General features: G+C 36.0%; 1 protein-coding gene across 11 annotated transcripts in view; it reads left to right on the forward strand.

Moving 5' to 3' along the window:
* Positions 1-21,158, forward strand: part of GABPB1 (GA binding protein transcription factor subunit beta 1) — a 66,480-nt gene extending 45,322 nt beyond the window's left edge. For 4 of the 11 annotated variants that reach the window (XM_070423061.1, XM_070423086.1, XM_070423072.1 and 1 more), the window contains 4 exons: positions 8,134-8,319; positions 12,097-12,212; positions 13,757-13,864; positions 19,576-21,158. In XM_070423061.1, coding sequence (XP_070279162.1) covers positions 8,134-8,319; positions 12,097-12,212; positions 13,757-13,864; positions 19,576-19,728 — 563 coding nt within the window. In that variant the 3' untranslated portion in view covers positions 19,729-21,158. Of the gene's footprint in view, positions 1-8,133; positions 8,320-12,096; positions 12,232-13,756; positions 13,865-19,575 lie in introns of all 11 variants that reach the window. The other 7 variants (XM_070423102.1, XM_070423120.1, XM_070423109.1 and 4 more) reach the window with 5 other exon arrangements.

The following is a 21,158-nucleotide window of genomic DNA, read 5'->3' on the forward strand; positions in this document are numbered from 1 at the left end:
TACCCTTAAATAGGGTAAGAGAAACAGGACACCAAAAGGGGAAAAGTAAGGAAGAGGGTTTTAGCAAAGAGGTGGAATTGAGATAGGGAAAATTAATGCTAAAGGAACGATGAAAATAGAATGGAGAACACTAATCCCAAAAGAAAATAAAGAGAAAATAAAATGGCACTTCAAAAAATGGCAAAATGGTAGGAGCAACAATACTGGTCAAAAACAAAAATGTGGTAATTGAAAGGGTAAAATCAGGTGATGGAAAAAGAAGAAAAAGAGAAAAAAAAAATTGGTTTCTTAGTAAAAAGGTGAAAAAATTAAAAAGAAAAAGAAAAAGAAAAAATTTGCAGTAGTGATGGTCCTTCGGCTCTTCCACTCTTCAGCCTGGTTCGCCTTAGTCCTGCCAGGTATTTAGGAGAGTGTTGAATCTGCCTGCATTACACTGTTCCTCCGTGTTGCAAATCACAGTCCCGATTTTAAAGCAGGCCGTATTTGTGATCCAGTCTGCCTTAATTTGTATTCCCCTAAGAGTCAGTTTGTGGCTCAACCTCTGGGTGGCAGTGTTTTTGGGTTGGCCTCTGAGGCTATACAGCTTCTCTATCCTTTTTTAATCCTTACCCTGCTCTGTGTTGTTGGTGGGACTGAAAATCCCTCTATAGGCCAGACCCTGGTAACTCCCAGGGACTAATCAGCTTGTTTTAGTCCTTTATCTCATACAGGGTGGAATCTGGGTGTGGCTGTGCTCCTTGCCTGGGGGGCTGGAGGGAGGAATTCCACCCTCTGGAGGAATGGCTGCCCCAGTCCTGGGCCCAGGGGGGTCTCAGCACTCAATTCGCTGCCACCTCCTCCGGCTCCCCCTCTTTCCTCAGCCTCTCCCCAGATTCCCCTCGTCTGCACCTTCACCCTCTCTTCAGCACAGGTGAGTGTCTGTATCCGAACTGTCCTATGAGCAGGGTTCAGTGAAAACAAAGAAACAGACAAACGCCGGCCGGCCGCGGAAACGCTCCTCTTACCGGTCTGGGAAACGCTCCTCTTACCAGCACTGCATGGTCTGGGAAACGCTCCTCTCTTATGGGCACTGCATGGTCTGATCAGTTCCTCAGGATGCCCCCTTTAGTCTCAGTTCTCCGCAATCACAAAATCCAAATCTCAAATCTCCTGGCGCCAGCAAACCCGCGGAACTCCTTACCCTGGTCAGGGTCTGTGTCTGTCCCAAGAGACGCGGCTGTCTGCCATGCGGTCTCCCTCCGACCCTCTGGGCTCAGGTCTGGCAAACTTTCCTGCCCAGATCCCTGGTTTTTAACCTTTCCAGGGGAGGTCTGCCCTTCCAGGCTGCAAGCCGTCTCACCAGCTGAGTAAATTTGCCAATTCGGGGTGGGTGTTATTAGTTTCAGCTGCTTACTCCGTTTGCTCCGGGACAAGACCTGGGACGCGTCTGCCTATATCGCCGCCATCTTTTTTTCTAATCCGAACTGTGGCTTTAAATAGCACCTTCATGATTACGTTAGGGCTATCTTTCACATATAAGACAAATCTTAATGTTAGTCCAATGGGATAAAGGATAGAATGCTTTCATTGTGAAAACAAATTATATCATTGTCTTTTCTTGATGATATAATACAAGTGCAGATTGTTAATACTTGATGATTAGAATATCTAGTGGTTTTTTTAATGTAATATTTTTCAGTTTTATTCTTTTCTCATAAACCTTTATTTTTAAAAGTATTTGACTTATTTGATTAAATTTGTAAGTCTCCATGGATAATTTTCATGATTCTTTATCTAAGAGAGGTATAGAAAATAATTTGATAAATCTCAATATATTGTGAAGAGTTTGTTGCTAATGTTCACTTTTAATAAATGACTGGTTTTGTTGTGAATTACATATTTCAGTTCCTGAGCCCATAGGCCTTTGCAAATGTGCATAGTTTTATTAAGTAATCATTAGTTCTATTTGGGTCCAGGCCACGCCAAAGAAGGATGATGAAACAATTTATATTAGCCATAAATTTCAGTTGGCATAATGAATTATGGAAAAATGATTAATATCTATTGGGTTCTTGCTATATGCTTGTTGCTGTGCCAAGTGCTTTACATGGATTATCTCATTTTGTTATTACAATAGTCATCTGAATTAAGATACTATCATTGAACTTTGACCAAGGTTTGATTTTCGGCTTCGACGTTTCAGAAATATTTTATTTGTATATCCTGAGTTGATATAAGGGACTGACTCACATGTAGCAAAGTCATGTGAAGGTGATGCCCAAATCAGAATGCTGTTACTTATTTTTAAGGGCGGAAATAATTGTCTTTTGATATATGAAATTAACTTACTCATTTTGGAAGTCAGTAAAAAAATTTATAGCATTTAAAAGCATACACACACATTTTTAAAAGTTTTTTTTAAAAAAATCCACACATTAAAAAATGATGTTTTCATTGATTTTTAGAGATGGAGGAAGGGAGAAGGAAGAGAGATAGAAACATTGATGGGAGTGAGACAATGATTGGCTTCCTTCTACATGCCCCCTACTGCGGGTCAAGGCCAAAACCCAGGCATGTGCCCTGATTGGGAATGAAACCAGGGACCTCTTGGTTCATGGGTTGACGATCAACCACTGAGTCACACTGGCTGGACTCTATTTTTTTTTTTTTTTTATTGATTTTTTTAGAGGGAGAGTAAGAGAAAAATATAAGTGTGAGAGTAAAAACATCGATTGGTTGCCTCCTGCAAGAACTGACCAGGGACTGAACCTGCAACCTAGTAATGTGCCCTGACCGGGAATCAAACCACAACCTTTTCGCACCCAGGATGTTGCTCCAACCAACTGAGCCACACCGACCAGGGCTACACACACACAATTTTTAAAAACCTTGTTTAAACCATCCTTCAGAATTTGGGAGTGGAGTAATTCAGGAGAAATATCAGGCAACTCAACATTAATATATATATATTTTTTTACATTATTAAAACAAACTAGTGGAACTTCTGCTTGGAAATAGTTGGGAATTAATTTGTTAATTTATGTACCCAATGATTAGAAGGCTGTATTCCTTTAAATATTCTCTAATTCAAGTTTTTCACTAATTTAAATTCCTTTCAATGAATTTTAATTAATATGATAATGGCAACAAGAGCAGGGTTCTTAAATTTTGTGTTAATCGGAATTGTCTTAATACATTTGCCCCAGTTTCACTTCAATAGATTCTGATTGAATAGCTTTGGGGTGAGGGCCTTGACATCTGTATTTTTAACATGCTCCCAAAGGTGATTCTGAAGGCATACCAAAGTTTAAGAATTTGACCCCAATTTTTTTATTTCTATATGTAATTTAACATTTATTTAATTATTTATTAGGAGGATAGATGAATCTCTAACAAGGAAAAGATGTGGTAGAGAGGACTGGCTTTCTTAATAGCTTTAATAGTTAAATATATCTAGATGCTTGCTACTTAATGTTTTCAGGAGTTGATTAAGGAGCAGACTTTAGGTAATTAGGATATAATAAAAACAGAAAGGTGACACTGATGATCAAGACCAGATTTCTCATATTGAGATGAGAAAAATGTTATCTTGAGCACTTTAAAAATAAAATAAAGTAATTTTTCACTGTCAGCAATCTATAGCCCCACGAGGATTTACTTATCTTTAAATTTTCCCTTCTTTATATATGCTGTTATCTAACACATTGATTTCTGTTCACAAAGATTAGGAACATTTTTTAGATTACGGGAATTCCCATGAAATTGTATATCTTAACAGATGCTGAACTGTGAGCATTGATAACATTGTGGTGTAAAGAAAATTAATATTACCTCTGTTTATTAAAAAGATGGTACTAGGGGGTGTGGGGACAATGTGGGGACAAGGACACATATGTAATACCTTAATCAATAAAGAAAAAAAATAAAAAGATGGTACTAAATGTAGTTACTTAAACTAAGGGAATGCTTATCTTTTAGTTACCTCTAAGTTAAGTAGCTATCTACTATATTTGCTGGAAGCTTCCATTGCTCAACTTGATAATTTTATGAATTATACTTTTACTTTTACTAATATTTCATCTTCCAGTATCATATTAGTAATCTAATTTGCAATCTAGTTTTGGCTCCTTTTTTCTCTTTAGCATTTTGATTATTTTGCTTTATTTGATTTGTTATGGTAGGTACCTAGCTAGTTAAGAGATTTAGCATCCTATATAATTAAATGCTAATATGCAAATCAACAAAATGGCGGAACATCTGGTCACTATGACATGCACTGACCACCAGGGGGAAGATGCTCAATGCAGGAGCTGCCCCCTGGTGGTCAGTGCACTGCCACAGGGGGAGTGCCGCTCAGCCAGAAGCCCTGAGCTTGGCTCACGGCTGGTTAGCACAGTGGCGGTGACGGGAGCCTCTCCCACCTCTGTGACAGTGCTAGGATATTTGGCAGCTCTAAGGATGTAGGATGTCTGACTGACGGCTGAGGCCCATTCCCCCAGGGCAGTGGGCCTCAGCCGTCAGTCAGACATCCCCTGAGAGCTCCAGGACTGCGAGAAGGCACAGGCTGGGCTGAGGGACAACCCTTCCCTCCTGCACGAATTTCGTGCATCAGGCCTCTAGTCTGAATATAATGTATAAGTTCTATGTGTTTAGGCACAATTAAACATTTCTTTTGACTGTCAAAATTTGCAGAGGTTCTGTTAAAGTATATGTTGTTTTATCCCCCTTATGCTCTCATTTCACTAATTTTGGAAAAAACAAGTATATTCCTGAAACATATATATTTGAGGTGTTCTCATAGTGTACTTTCCTGTGCATAAAACTAAAGGGATTAACTTGTGACTGCTGATTTCTTTATCTTTGGCCAGCCCATTTTTTAAGGCACCTGAGCATGTATTCTATGCTAAGTTCTTAGGGTTTCTTGGGAGCCCATTGTCTTCTTGTGTAATTTGTTTCCTTATTTTTTCTTAAATTCCTTACCATAGCACATCTTAAAAAAGAAAGCTTTTAGATGAAAGGCAAGAACTCTTATTATTTTAATGACAGTCATTGCAGATAGTGCAAAGATGAAAGTTCTGGAGTTGTGCCTCGATTGTGTGTGATCTCAGAAATTTCTCACAGATGTTGATGCTTGGAAATAGTCACTACTTGTAGTTAGCATTCAACATGAGTGAACATTTCTTTTTCATATGGATATTTTCTTAAAAAATCAAAGCAATAGTCTATGTGTTTGAAAACCTGAGTAGTTGTTCTATTGAATATATTACTATTTTATGTCCTACATTTCATTTTATAATTATCTTCCTGAAATTTTCTTAAGTGCTTGATGATAAAGCCTAATTATAGTTTAAGACAAACAAAAAATGAGAGAACTCAAAAGCACAAAGGTTCTTTGCATTTTGAGTATTATCTTCTGCAGTTTGTATTGTAACCCTTGATTATAAAATAAAGCACTAACAGAACTGCAGCCAGGCCTGGTGCCATGTGTGCAACCTTGGAAAGTAGGGTCCCAGTACTACCCTACCTTAAAAAAAAATAGTGTACTAGTACATATGTAGGGCCTCTTCTTCAGTAAATCCTGTGGTCATTGATATCCATGATGTTCTGCTGGGAATTGAGCATGTTTCTGAGCAACTGTGTATCTGAATAGTAGCACTTGAGGAGAGAATTTTTTTTTTTTTTTTTAATTATACTTTTAGTAAAAAGTTGCCTCAGATAACTCATTAAAACCCCCCATATAATTTAGAAATAGTTCTTATGTCACTTCTTTTTTCAGAAATAGTTATATTAAACACTTTTTATGTTGACAGTTTTCAAACCCATAAAAAAATTGGAGGATGAACTTTATACCTTTCACCTATATTCATAGCTATTAACGTCTTGCCACATCTGCATGTTCATCCCCACCACCAAAGTTTAAGAATTTGACCCAAATTATTTTATTTTGCCAAATTATCTGAAACTAGGCTGCAGACCTCATGACACTTCATTCTTTAATACTTCAGCATGTATTTCTCAAGAATAAGGGCAGCCTTTTACTACTCACATCTCCATTATATTTCCTAAAAGCATCAGTACTAATTTAGTGAGATTACTGACATATGGTCCATAGTTCAAGTTTCCTCCTCAGTTATCCCCAAGATGTCCTTTAAACTCTTTTTTTCGTTCAGGGTCCAATTAAAGTTCACACATTGTATTTGGTTATTGTTTCTCTTTAGTCTCCCCCAATCTAGAAAAATCCTACTGTCTTTGTTGTTTTTTATGACATTGAAATGTTTGTAGTCTAAGCCAGTTGTCTGCAGGATCACCCACATTCTGGATTCATTTAATTCTTAATAATTAGATTCAAGCCAAACATTTCCAGGAAGAACACAGTGATATTTTGTAATCTTGCATTGCATCACATCAGGAGGCACACAATGTCAGGCTGTCCTGATAATGACCGCCTGGTGAGAGTGGCAACCGCTAGGTCTTTATAGTTCCCCCTTTCAAACAAATGCTAATCTTTGGTGTGGGACCCTGGGAACATTTAAATATCTTGTTTCCTCAAAACATTTCACCAATGGTTTTAGCATCCTTTAGGATGTGCAATGATAATTTTTTTGGTTACATTGATAATTTTTCTTATGTTATTAAGTAAGTGTTATTCTATCAAGATGACACTTTCCTCATACTCCCTTTCTCTCCTTTTTCATTGGGTATTATCATAGATAAATGGATTTTAAAAGATTCAGTGTGTTATAATTCATGACTCACTCCTATTGATTCTGGTTTATTGAAGTATAACATATACAGAAGAGTGCATAGATCATAGCATGCCATATAATGAATGACTGGTATCACAAAGTGATTAATCCTGTGTGTATAATCATTGTTCACTTCATCTATGGAAAGTACATCGTATGTATTTTGTGTCTGATTTACATCACTGAGCATGTTTTTTTTTTGGTCAGATTTATCCATGTTTTTCATTTAGTCACTTAAATTGCTGTGTAGTATCCATTGTATGAATCTACCACAGTTTATTTATTCATTCTACTTTGGATGGATATCTAGTTTGTTTTAAGTTTTTCACTATTTTAAGCAAAGCTACAATGAATGCTCCTGTGTTTGTCTTTTGTGATCAGTAGTTGGTTATAGCATTGCCTGTAGGAGAAGATTTTGGCAGTATTAACTTGTGATTTCTTTTTCTTTTTTTAAAAAATATATTTTATTGATTTTTTACAGAGAGGAAGGGAGAGGGATAGAGAGTTAGAAACATTGATGAGAGAGAAACATCGATCAGCTGCCTCCTGCACACCTCCCACTGGGGATGTGCCCGCAACCAACATACATGCCCTTGACCATAATCGAACCCGGGACCCTTCAGTCCACAGGCCGATGCTCTATCCACTGAGCCAAACCAGTTAGGGCTAACTTGTGATTTCTTTACCCAGACAAATCCAGGAGTACTATTTTCAGATGCTAGAATATTCTCTGAGCCTCTCTTAAAATATTAAAGGGCATAGTTTTGAATTTTACTGATATAAATGTTAATGTCATATATTAATATATTGTTATAATCAGTATATTACTATAACATAATAAATTATGCTTAATATATTACATATTAGTTAAATATAATATATTCATATGATATCAGATCTGCATGCCACTTATTATCAAGGCAACCCCTGTTCACATAATTCAAAAAGGGAATACTGTTTAGTCTGGCTACTTGGAAAATACAAATTTTCATGTTTCATTGGATATTGAAATGTTTATCAACTCCTATGTAAATGGAGTATAACCACATATAAAATCATCTTTTGGATTATGGAATTTTATTAAGCAGATGTACCCTTTGTTATATCTGTGACTTTAGGAGACCTTACAAATTTTGTACCTCATATAACTAAATGAAGAGGAATTGTTTATTTAAACACACACATGCATGAATAGTTGGAACTCACTTATTGTAAATTGTGGGGCTTGTAGTCATAATGTTTACATAGATATGTATAGCACTGCTGTAGACTGAAGTTTAAAACCATGTTACAAGCTTTTCTGTGTAAGGAAGAAGCAGGGAAGGCAAAGGTACTAAAGCAAAAAGAAACTTCTGTTTTTATCTTTATATATGTTCACTGATTTTCACATTTATATTTTTTCCCCCAGTAGTGGCTACGGAGGAAGTAGTTACTGCAGAATCAGTGGATGGTGCAATTCAGCAAGTAGTTAGTTCAGGGGGTCAGCAAGTCATCACAATAGTAACAGATGGAATCCAGCTTGGAAATTTGCACTCCATTCCAACCAGTGGAATAGGCCAGCCCATCATTGTGACCATGCCAGATGGACAGCAAGGTGAGTAGTAGGCATTTCCATAAAGTTGCTGTTTATTCTCAATTTGCCTTAAGTTATGTTTTTGTAACCCTTTGCAACAGATTTAGTTGCCTCACTTTATTTGCTTAGGCTAATATTAAAGTTAGTTAGCTTTTTCTGAGTATATACCAGGTGGAAAGAAGAATTGGCCCTAAAGTATTCTGCTTGGAAATGAGCTTAAATAAATAATTCAAAATCAGCACTGGAAGATAATTTCTTAGGCCATTTAATGCAATTCAGATATCATGTGATCTTTTAAAAATACCATGTAAGAAAACCCTACTTAAAAAAAAGTTGGACTTAAGACTTGTGATAGCTATGTGGTAGCAACTTTTAGCAGCTTTCTTGACAATTTTTCCATTTTTTTCCCCTCTCGGAAACCACAGAGAGCAATAAGATGGATGAAGTAGAAGCTCCAACTATGTTTTCAGTGAATCTAAAAGGTTGAGAAAACCACAGAATTCCATATTTTAAGTGCTCCAAAAACATCTAAGAACATTATAGTCAGGCGAAGAGAACTCTCATGAAAACCTACAATGTTGCATCAAGAAAAGAAAAGGGTTGAGCTCAGAAATCAGCAATAAGTACACACTCCCAGCAAGACAGGGCCCAGACTGAATAGGAAGTGCAGTGCAGCAAGCAGAGCTAAGATAGATAGAATCAGATATGAATAGTGGAGGAAGCAAAAAGAGAAGGTGCAGAAAGTTCCTAGCTTAGAAAGTCCCCGAAAAAAAAGTATGTGCACACACATACTTTTAGAAAATGAGTAGGATTGTAGAGACCATGCCTTTTCACAGCCAGTGAAGGAATTACAGAAGGGAAAGGCTGGAGGTAGAAGTTCTTGTAAACTGCATTTGGTTTAGCGGTAGAGGAGGTATGACACTTAGGAAAGAGTTTGTCACTGTAGCAGGACAGGAGCAGACCTTGACCTGTGAAGCCTGAGAGGTCTTTCTCCTGTTCAGCAGAAATCACCTGCCGATAGCTGGTCTAAGAGCTCATCAGGCCTAGGTGCTTTCGCAAAGCCTTAAAGAACGAATCCAATTATACAGAAAAGAAGAAAGCTTTCAAAGTATTTGTATTAAGCAGATACAACTTTGTTTCCCAAACCTAACACTTATACAGACAAATCTCACTGATGAACAAATGGAAAGAAACTCATAGTTTCAGATTGGAAGACTCATTATCAAGAAGCTCTCAATTTTTCCTGACTTGATTTGTAAGTGTAGTATGATATTTTAAAAAGACTCTATTCATTTGCTAGGGCTGTTATAACAAAATACTACAGACTGGGTGACTTGAACAACAGCTTTTTATCTTCTCACAGTGCTGGACGTTTGAAATCCTAGGTAAAGGTGTTGGCAGTTTTAGTTTCTTCTGAGACCTCTCTCTGTGGCTTGCAGGTGGCTGCCTTCTTGCTGTGTTCCCACATGGTTGTCCCTCATATGTGTGTATTGTCTGTGTCCTGGTCATCTCTTCATAAAAGGACACCAGTCATAATTGGATTAGGACCCTCCCAAATGACCCTATTTTTGACCTTATTCACCTTTTTGAAGTCCTTATCTCCAAATACAGTCACATTCTGAAGTGCTGGGGGTAAGGACTTAAACATTTGAACTTTGAGGGGACACAGTTCAGCCCATAACAAAAACCAGAGGTCTCTTTCTGCAAGTAGCTAAACAGATTCTAAGTTTATACTGATAGGGGAGGAGGGAAGAAGAAAAAGAAAGAAAACTCTGGAAAAGAAGAACAATAAGAGGAACCTACTGAATATTAAAATAAACTTTTAAAGACTCCATAATTTTAAAATGTGTAAATGACATATGAACATATATACCATGTAGACAGTTCAATGAAACAAATATAAGGTTCTCAAATTCTTGAGTTAATTTGTAAGTGTAATAATATAATATGAGTTAAAAGAAATAAAACTTTAATTCTTATTATTTCTAATATTTTCAATTACATTACACTAAATATTAGTTTTACTTTTTTCATTTGTGTTTACATTTATAAATGACAGGTTTTAATGTTTTGACAAAACAAAACATTAAAGGCTTTGGAACAATTGTAATTTTCCCCATTGTTTTGCATGGCTTCAGTATGCACAGCCATTTCTATAGTCCCGTACTGCTAAAGTACTATTAAGTAAAGCAAGGACGGTCTCTCTCTGTATAATTTACATTCATATGAAGAGATACTAAAAATTGAAACAAAGTCCAACAACCCAGTAGAGAAACAAGCAAAGTGTATAAACAGACAACATTCATAATGGCGTATCCACACATTATTATGTAACTAAATAAAAGATAGCTCTTATGTACTGACTAGGGGCCCATTGCATGGATTCGTGCACCAGTGGGGTCCCTCAGCCTGGCGTGTGCCCTCTCGAAATCTGGGACCCCTCAGGGAATGTCGGATTGCCGGTGTCCCTCAAGGGTTGTAGTAGTTCGCAAAGTGGTAGGTGGCCGGGTCACCACTTCATTTGTTTGTAATGAAGTCTGTCACTCCTGCTCATCCCGGCCCAGCTGTGCCTGCTGTTGCCACTGCCCCTCAGTAGCACTGTGCCAGCCAGTAGCACTGTGCCAGCTGGTAGCACTGCGCCAGCTGGTAGCACTGCGTCTGGCGTCCGATGGTCAGATGAGCGGCGCTCCCGCTGTGGGAGTGCACTGACCATCGGGGGCAGCTCCTGCGTTGAGCGTCTGCCCCCTGGTGGTCAGTGCGCATCATGGCTACTGGCCAGTTTTTCAGTTGACCAGTCACTTTGGCTTTTATATATACAGATGAAAGATAACTTATATATGTGCAGTGAAAAAAAGCAACTGCAGAATGATATATATGTTGTGTATATATTTGACTGTTTTATATGTATGATACCTTTTGTGTAACAAAAAAAGAATGTATGTTCATGTTTGTTTTTACATAAATTAACAAGAATAGTACATGAGAAACCAATAAAAGTGATTATCTGTTTTACGAGTGGAGTGAGAGCTCTCAAAATATGCTTGGTAAATATTGTTTTGAGTTTGAGTCATGTGAATGAACATATTATATATAAAAAAATTTTTTGCCGTAACCGGTTTGGCTCAGTGGATAGAGCGTCGGCCTGCGGACTGAAGAGGCCCAGGTTCAATTCTGGTCAAGGGTATGTACCTTGGTTTTGGGCACATCCCCAGTAGGGAGTGTGCAGGAGGCAGCTGATCGATGTTTCTCTCTCATCGATGTTTCTAGCTCTCTAGCCCTCTCCCTTCCCCTCTGTAAAAAATCAATAAAAATATATTAAAAAAAATTTTTTTTAATCCTCACTCGAGGATGTTTTTCCATTGAATTTTAGAGAGAGTGAAAGAGAGAGGGAAAGATAGAGAAATATTGATGAGAGAAACATATCGATTGGTTGCCTCCTGCACACTTCCTGACGAAGGCCCGGCTGGGGAGGAGCCTGCAACCGAAGTACATGCCCGTGACTGGAATCAAACCTGTGACCCTTTGGTCTGCAGGCCGACACTATCCACTGAGCCAAACTAGCTGATGCTTATATATAAAACTTAAAGAAAATAAGTAGGTGCTTAAACAAGGAGAGATTTGCAGTAAAAAAGCAAGAAGATGAGGACAAATACGGACATCCTCAAAAAGTAAATCAGTGGTTTGAAATTGTTTTAGAATATAATTTATTTTAGATGAGTTGCATCAATAATGTTGACTAGTTTTATTTCAACTAAACCTATCTGAAAATGAAGTAACATATATATTTTTTCATTTTAGTATTAACAGTACCAGCAACGGACATTGCTGAAGAAACTGTTATAAGTGAAGAACCACCAGCTAAGAGACAATGTATCGAAATAATTGAAAACCGGGTGGAGTCTGCAGAAATAGAAGTAAGGAGTCTTTTACCCGGTGTGTTTTGCTGCAGTCATCCAAAATAAATTCAATTTGCTTTTTTTTTTTTTTTTTGGTCTTTTATATTTATTACTGACAGTGTTGTTTTGATACGGAAAGTATATAGTATTATTTTGTTTAATTTTTGCTTTATACATATAGCGAGCCCTCAATAAATAAATATTGAATGAATGAATGAGTGAGTGAAGAATTTGTTTGTAATGAAGTCTGTCATCCTGGTAACATTGGAATGTCTTTGGTTCTTGCACGCCATCCTTCATTTTCCATTAAATTTACATACATCATTCTCACAAGTCACTAAAAAAAATATCACTGTATATTGACTAAAATTGTTTTCTCTTTCAAAAGCGAAGTGCAAATGCCTATTTAGGCTGGGGGGATCCTCATAAAGAAGGTTGATACTTGTCAACTGGGTTTATTATAAAACCATGGATAACTGCTTATTTTACTTAATAAATCCTTTAGGGAAATTAAATTTAGACTAGCTCTTGACAGGATTCAACTTTTTTTACCCTCTCCCAAACTAGATTATAAATGCAAACCATTGTGTAAGTATAACTAATCCTTAGTTACCTTGCAGATTTTTTTTCTCACATGACTGTAGATAAAATTATGTCCCCCAAATTGGATATTAGCTTATATCAAATGACAATACATTTATTCAAAAAGTTATTTTGGAGTTTTTATGAGAATTTAAAAAATTACATACTCATTATACACAAATTCATAATTTCTGATATATGTGAATAGTAAATGTTGATGAATATTTAAGGTTCTTTGTAATAGAAAAGAGAGGATTTGAGAAAAAAAAAGTCACTAGAAGGCAACATAATCCTGATTGAGGACAATTAGAAAATATCCTTTGCCCAAATTCATTTAAATGTAAGACTGGTATATTGGCCACAATCACAAAGAATTTTTGCGGTGAAAATATTATCTGGTTCATCTTGTAACCAGAATATTTGGCAAAATTATCTCTTTAGTTATTGAGGGTGAGCTGTTTTATTTCTTCAAAATTTAAAGTGATATTCAGTACATTGAAGTTCTTACAAACTAGCAATTTATTCCATTGAATAGTATCATATACTTATTATTTAGTAATCTTTTAAATATCTTTTTCTGATATGTCAGATGATCTTTTCTGGCACATAAGGTAAAAAATATATACAGATGTCTCCCTAAAATGTACATACTTTGAATAATTATAAAGGCAGTATTTATTAAAATGCATTTCATTTTCAAAATGTAATATGAATCAGATGTTAAAGTGTATATACAATTTTGGGGACACCCTGTATATGTATATGTATGTATATGTATATATATATGTATGTGTGTGTATATATATATATATATATATATATGTATATGTATATATATGTATATTTTAAAGAGTGATATATTTATTTTTTATTTAAAGAATAGTTTATTAATTTTTAGAGAGAGAGGAAGGGAGAGGGAGAGAGAAATTTTGATGTGAGAGTGCAACATTGATCAGATACCTCCTGCATACCCCCACCAGGGATTGAGCTCGCAACCCAGGCATGTGCTCTTGACCGGGAATGGAACCGGCAACCTCCTGGTGCACCAGATGATGCCCAACCAACTGAACCACACTGGCCAGGGCAAGGTGAAAAATATTTTGTCATGTACTTTGCTTTAACTATTTAATAAAAATTATCTTCAAAGTTCTTGAAATTATAAAAAAATCTACACCTGAGGATATGTTTATTGATTTTAGAGAGAGGAAGAGGGAGGGGGGGATAGAGACAGGGAGAGGGAGAGAGAGAGCATTGATGTGTGAGAGAAACATTGATTGGTTGCCTCCCATATGGGCCCCAATCCCGACTGGGGACCAAACCTGCAACCTAGGTATGCCCTGGTCGGGAATCAAACACTCACCCTTTTGGTGTACGGGACAACACTCCAACCAACTAAGCCACCTGGCCAGGGCATTACTTGAAATTTTATTAAACATAAACTTATTGAATTCAATCAATTATATATTTTTTTAAAATATATTTTATTGATTTTTTACAGAGAGGAAGGGAGAGAGATAGAGAGTTAGAAACATCGATGAGAGAGAAACATCGATCAGCTGCCTCCTGCACATCTCCCACTGGGGATGTGCCCGCAACCCAGGTACATGCCCTTGACCGGAATCGAACCTGGGACCCTTGAGTCCGCAGGCCGACGCTCTATCCACTGAGCCAAACCGGTTTTGGCTATTTTTAAATCATTGAATGTGCATCCTGTAGCTTTATTTATCTAATGTGAGAATTGCTGTTTTCTTAAAGTTCCACCTGATTCCTCTCTTACAATCTTTCAGAGACCAAGAGGAAATAATGGTAAATAACAGGAAAGTATGACTTGAGATATGTAAATTATCTAGAACCATGGAGATACACCTTCAGGGGACAGAGTTTTAACTTGGTATAAAGAAGAGTATTTGTTTCGTTTTTAGTAAGTAGAGCTTTCTGGTGGTGGAAATCTTATTCTCCATCCACAGAAATGTTCAAGCCAAGGTTGCGTGATGTCTTAGAACTATTATAGAAAGACCTTGAAAGATGCAGTAAGTTTAGATGGTAGAGGTGGGCTGGAGTATAGAATGAGGAGACCTCTAGTGTTTTCATCAGATCAGGTAATTATTTCCGTATAACACATGAAGTAGTTTTTTGAAGTTATTTTCTTAGATAATCAATAGAATTGTCTTGGGACAGATTTTTTTTTTAATACGCCTCTCTGAGTGACAGTTTGGCCATTCTCACAAAAGTCTCTCTAAGGCAGTGGTCTCACCTGGGGCAATTTTGATGCCAGGGGGCATTTGACAATGTCTGGAGACGTTTTGGGTTATCACAGTTAGGGGCATAGCATTGATATTTGGGTAGAAACCAGGGGGATGCTGCTAAACATCCTACAATGATGCACAGGACAGAGAAACTGCTGTAAAGGAATTAAACTAACTCGTTATATAGAGTCTAACATGTTTGGGTTTCTCTTTGTGTATCCACAACTACCAGAGTGACTGTCTAAAGAAAGTGTTAATATATACAGGCTACCCCTCCTAAATATATACACTTTAGCAGCTGATAGCTCAATTTTGAAAATGAAATGTATTTTAATAAACACTGCCTTTATAATTATTCAAAGTGTGTATATACATTTTTTGGGGACACCCTATATTTACAATTTCCAAGTTAACATTGGAGAGATTTATCAATAATCTCCAGAAAAATTAGTTTAAATTATAGAAAGTTTATTGTTAATGTGGCTTTCACATCTGCATTATAGCAATATAGGAAATAAAATAGATTTATTTTTTAGAGGAAGGTATGAATAAAACTAAATTGTAATAATGTATATCATTTTATCATGCCTTGATATTACTGTACAGTATATTTTTGGAAGAAGTGTGCTGTTTTTGGATTTCTTTCATAAATAAACACTAGCCTACTCTGAATTGAAGTTCAAACTTAATTGTACATGTGGGAGGAAGGAGATATAATTAGTACATTAGGAGTAACAGATTTTTTCCTATTATTAATTATGTGGGTTCAGGAAATACCTTTACCTGTTTTTTTTTGCTGTGGAGATTAAAGATGAATGTTTATTAGCAAGTTTTGTTTATTTTTAATGAATAATTTATATTTTTTAACCAGTGATAAATTGGGATCCTTAGTGTTCTTTAAAAAATTAATTTCTATAAACTTTATAAACTATTTCATTTCATACAATTTTTAAAATTTGTTTTCCTTTTATTAATGATGAACCTTTTGATCTTCCAAAGTTTAAAATTTTTTATAGTCATATCCCTTTTATTTGTTAAAAAATATTTTTATTGACTTCAGAGAGAAAGGGAGAGGGAGAGAGAGAACCATCAATGATGAGAGAGAATCATTGATTAGCTGCCTCCTGCACACCCCTCACTGGGGATCGAGCTCGAAACCCTGGGCATGTACTTTGACCGGGAATCTAACCGTGACCTCCTGGTTCATAGGTTGACGCTCAATCACTGAGCCACTGTGGTTGGGCAGTCATATCCCTTTTTGATAATTTTTTTTTCTAGCGCTGGAGTAGTCAAAATTTTTTTGTAAAGGGCCAGTTAGCAAATAATTTCGGCTTTCTAGGCCATATAGTCTGTGTTTCGCTACTTAGTTCTGTCATTGTGGCAGGTTAGCAACCACAGACAATTTGGAAATGAGTAGGTATGGCTGTATTTCAATAAAACTTTATTTATAAAACTAGGTTCATATTTGGCTTATGGCAGTTAAAAAATTGATGTTTACACACAAACAAACAGACAGCTCACACACCCTGTCCAGTTTCCATGTTAAAAAACAAAACTAAACAAAACATTTAGTAATTTAAGAATATGGGTCTGGACTCAGATTTAGATTTAAATTATACTCTATAATTTTCTGATTGTATGATATTGATCAAGTTAATTTAACCTTTGAAGGCTTGGCTTCCCCACCAATAAAAAGGGGAAAATAATAGCACCTCCGTTATCAGATTGTGTAAGGTTTAAAGGAGGGTACATGTGAAGGACTAGTACAATGGTAGGCATATCGTAAGTGCTCAGTAAAAGATAATTGCTACTAGCTGAAGCAGAATTCAAGAATCTTGTTTGAAAATGAAAAAGCAAGCTCAGGTCTTTCCTTGCTCTGTTGTCCCATTGCCTAATGCAGTAGTAATATATTGCTTTTGTTGGAGTTGTATAAGACAAATATTTTCTTTTATTGCCACCAAATCTTATCAGAATTTATGTTTTTGGAATTTTTCAATGTTAGTCTGTTAAAGGAAAAATACTTTAGTATTAATATTAGTACAATTATTTAATACTAATAATATTAGTATGTTTATTGAAAAATGTCAAAATTCTTTTTATTGTGGTTTTATTGCAAAAGGTCAAAGCCATTAGATTGGCATTTCTATTTAAATATAAAACTAAAATGTGAGTCTGTTGCACTATTTATATGCAAAACAACCAAATTACTGTTTGCATTTAGAAAGTATCTTACATGTAAATATGTCCAGTAAATGAACAAATGAATTTGGAAACAGGATCTTTTGAGTAAAATAAGAAATAATATTTTCCACTTTTTAGAGATTTTTATTTTTTTGCAAAGTGAGATGGCAAAAAGATTCTTTACCCAAATACCTATATTTCTGAGAAGTAAAAAATGAAAACACAAACTTTAATGTTAACTATGCTTTTAACGTATATTAAGATACATTCTAGTTGAAATAAAAATATAAAATAAGGAAAATAGGATTAAACTGTATTCACTATTAGACTATTTATCTCAGTTTGCTTTTATCCTTTGAAATAATTGTGACTCCCTTGCTGTTTCTAAATGTTAATAAATAGCTACCAGGAAAAGATACCTTAGAGTATCTGTTTTAATTTTTCCTACCAAATCAGGGCAAATTTCTTTTATCCACATTCAAAACTTTGGCTACCAAAGGATCTTATTTCTTAACACAAGTGAAATTTGATAACACGTACGAATAGCTGTAAGTGTTCCTGCTAGCTGGTGAGGGTCGCTCCTGGGGAAGCAGCCCCATCTCCCCTTTCCCATTGTTGTGCTCTGTCTTCCATGGTTCACTGCCAGGGGACTGGCGTTGATTGCTTACATGAGGCTCATCTTTTGGGTGTTCTTTCTGTCTTGTTCCTACTCTGTTATCTTGCCTGGGATAAGGAGTGGGTAAGAAAAGGATAGCAGCCGAAACCGGTTTGGCTCAGTGGATAGAGCGTCGGCCTGCGGACTGAAAGGTCCCAGGTTCGATTCCGGTCAAGGGCATGTACTTGGGTTGCGGGCACATCTCCAGTGGGAGATATGCAGGAGGCAGCTGGTCGATGTTTCTCTCTCATCGATGTTTCTAACTCTCTATCTCCTCCCTTCCTCTCTGTAAAAAATCAATAAAATATATTAAAAAAAAAAAAAAAGAAAAGGATAGCAAAGTAGGGCTTGGGAATTTCTTAAATTGCAGATGAAGAGCAGATATTTTTTCTAATTGTACATTTTGTGTAATTGGAAGATTTGAATGCTACTTTTGTAGTCAACCACTCCCACATTTGATGAACCCATGGGAAAAATAAATGTTAGATGTAGCTTTATTCCCAGTGTAGGGAAGGGAATGGGATTTACAGGAAGGCAGAAGTAGTAAATATGCTCCCCCTTGTGGACCATGAGAATAATGAAGAAGAGGGAATTTTTGGTTTCACAATGGGTAAGGGTCAAGAAGGCAGTGGATGGACTCTCACACTGCCCCTTTCCCCAGCAAGATGCTGACCCCTTGCCTTCAGTTTCTTCTGGTCAAGTGTCTTGTCCAGTGTGAGTGTGGCCTTTCTTATGATTAATAGTCTTACTCTCAGCCCCCACCACACTAGTAGATCCTGGGCCTCTGTAAGGTGTTTGAGCTTGGGGGTGTGCAGGGTGAGCTTTTGTTCTTGTGCTTACTAGAGGTATGGGAAAAGAACCCGTGAAATGTTTTCCCTTGGGCAGCTGGATAGGGCCAGAATGAGGAGGAGGACCAGATTTGTTTCAACTCTCAATTTATTGAGAAATTCAGTACATATATTTTACACCTGAATAATTCACTAGTCACAATAGAGAAATTAGTACTTTATTGATTTGTAAAATGATATAATTTAGGAAACACTAATTTATACCAACACTCTTCATTTTAGAGATGAGGAATCTTGCTCGCTATCATTGAGAAAGATAGTTTTATAAGCAGTAATATTAGAATCTCACAAACCTGACTCGTATCCATGTTACCATGAAAAAGCCACATCATCTCTGAGCATCATTTTCCTCATCTGTAAAATGGGCATAATATCTGTCTTAGAGGCTTGTCCTTGGAAACCACCTTGTTTTGTCATATAATGAGTGCTTAATAAATACTGTTTTTAAGTATTATCTTTATTTTTTTATTTTTATTTCTTAAGTATTATCTTTAAATAAAAATGCAGATAAAGATATGGAGAGCTATGATGGTATATTTCCGTCTTAAAGTTCTTCACCAGTTTTTGTAGTACATATCAGAGTACAGGTACCTATTTGGGTTCATTATGTTAGTCTTATATCTAATTAGGGGATAATTTCTTTGAGATAAAAAAAACAACAAACCTGCAATCTGTATCTCACAGTGTGGAACACAAAATTGGGGGCTTTAATTATTAGTGAATTGGTTGAAAAGGCAACTTGTCTAGGAAATATCAATAGGTAACTATTTTTAGCTACTATTTTTTTGTTAAAGGATCCATGCTTGTAGATGTTAATAATGTATTTGTGCAAAAAATTGAAAAAAACAACTTTTTGTTTGCTTAATTAGGAGAGAGAAGCTCTTCAGAAACAGCTGGATGAAGCAAACCGAGAAGCCCAAAAATATCGACAGCAGCTTCTAAAGAAAGAACAGGAAGCAGAAGCCTACAGACAGAAATTAGAAGCTATGACTCGTCTTCAGACTAATAAAGAAGCTGTTTAGTTGAAATGAACATGTAGTTTGAGTTACTTTTGGTCAAGAAAGAATACAATCTTGAACTGTACACAGTAAGGTGCAGTCATGGGAAGACAGGATACTAGAAGATTGATAATTGGACTAAAGCCATGTGGTCTGAATCCTTGTAACATAAAACTTTTGAAGTTGTCAAATGTATTTAAAACTGAATTCTGTAAATAGTTTTTGTTTTTTTTACAGTTCTAAATGAGTTGATAAAGATTGTTGAAGAGATCCAAAAACACAATAAGCCACTGTTTTTGTGAATTCTTTTTGATTTTAGTACGAACGAACCTTAATTTCTCAGAAACAGAACAGTTTTAAGGGTGATCGTTGATTAGACCAAATGTGTCATAATTATGTGGTGGACTGATACTGGAATTGCTCCTGTACGTTAAAGCTTCTGTATGAAGAGAAGATTTCTCCCAGGAAATGTTTGTACAGCTTTAAGTTGTCTCAGATTCTCAGAAAACATTTTTTAGAAAACAAATTTTTATATTTGTTCAACTTCAGCTATACCCAAGTAGATTTACATGTATATGAAGCAAATATTTTTTAAACTTTGTGTTTGTACATATCCTGCATGTTTTATAATTTCAAAATGTATCACTTGCATAGGTATTTTCCCCACAAAGATAATGAAAGTTATTCGGGGAAAAAACCCTCCTTTTATTCTGTAGGTCATCTTAACTAAGTAAACTAGCAGCTGGTTTTATTGGAATGATAGTGTTCTTGGAAGGAGCAGCTTACAAGATAACTTGAATTTGCAAACTACAAAATCTATGCTTTTTTGAAAATTTCATAGTGGGGACGTGAAACTGTATTCTGTGCCTTCCATCATGATTTCCACATGAAAGCACTTTAAGGCAGTATGTTTAAAGATAATGTTTTTGGAAAACTCAAAGCATATGGGTTTTTGAAATATTTCATGGACTCATTCCCCTCCCTCCCCCAGGAAATTATTCTTATGGAAAAAAATGCTTTTGTATGTAGAACAAGAACTTTTTGTACCGCAGTAATGCTATAGAGATGTCTACCATAACTTTTACTTTTCCCTGTGAAAGCTGTATGTCTGTGCTGCGACTGCTCTCATCACAATATTGTCGAATTCCACAATGTATGAACATTACACTCTGACATACTGTTTATTCTTTTTTTGTAAAATGTAACTTCATACAGTTTTTCTTGCTTTATTTCTTACATTAATGTTTTATTGCTTTATGAAAATGTTTAACCCTAAGGCCCTACTAGATGATCTATACTGTAAAAAGAAGCAATTACCCTTAAGAAACAATTACTCTGGCCTACTTTTCTATTTTACAATTAAATATCTTTTCCACATATATTCAGTGTAGACTTATATTTTGACCATATTTTGTTCACACATTAATATTTTTGTTCTGTGTATTAAAGCCATA

This window comes from Myotis yumanensis, unplaced genomic scaffold (genome assembly GCF_028538775.1).
Source record: "Myotis yumanensis isolate MYYU_CA2020_CCGP unplaced genomic scaffold, mMyoYum1.0.hap1 SCAF_1, whole genome shotgun sequence".
NCBI lineage: Eukaryota > Metazoa > Chordata > Mammalia > Chiroptera > Vespertilionidae > Myotis > Myotis yumanensis.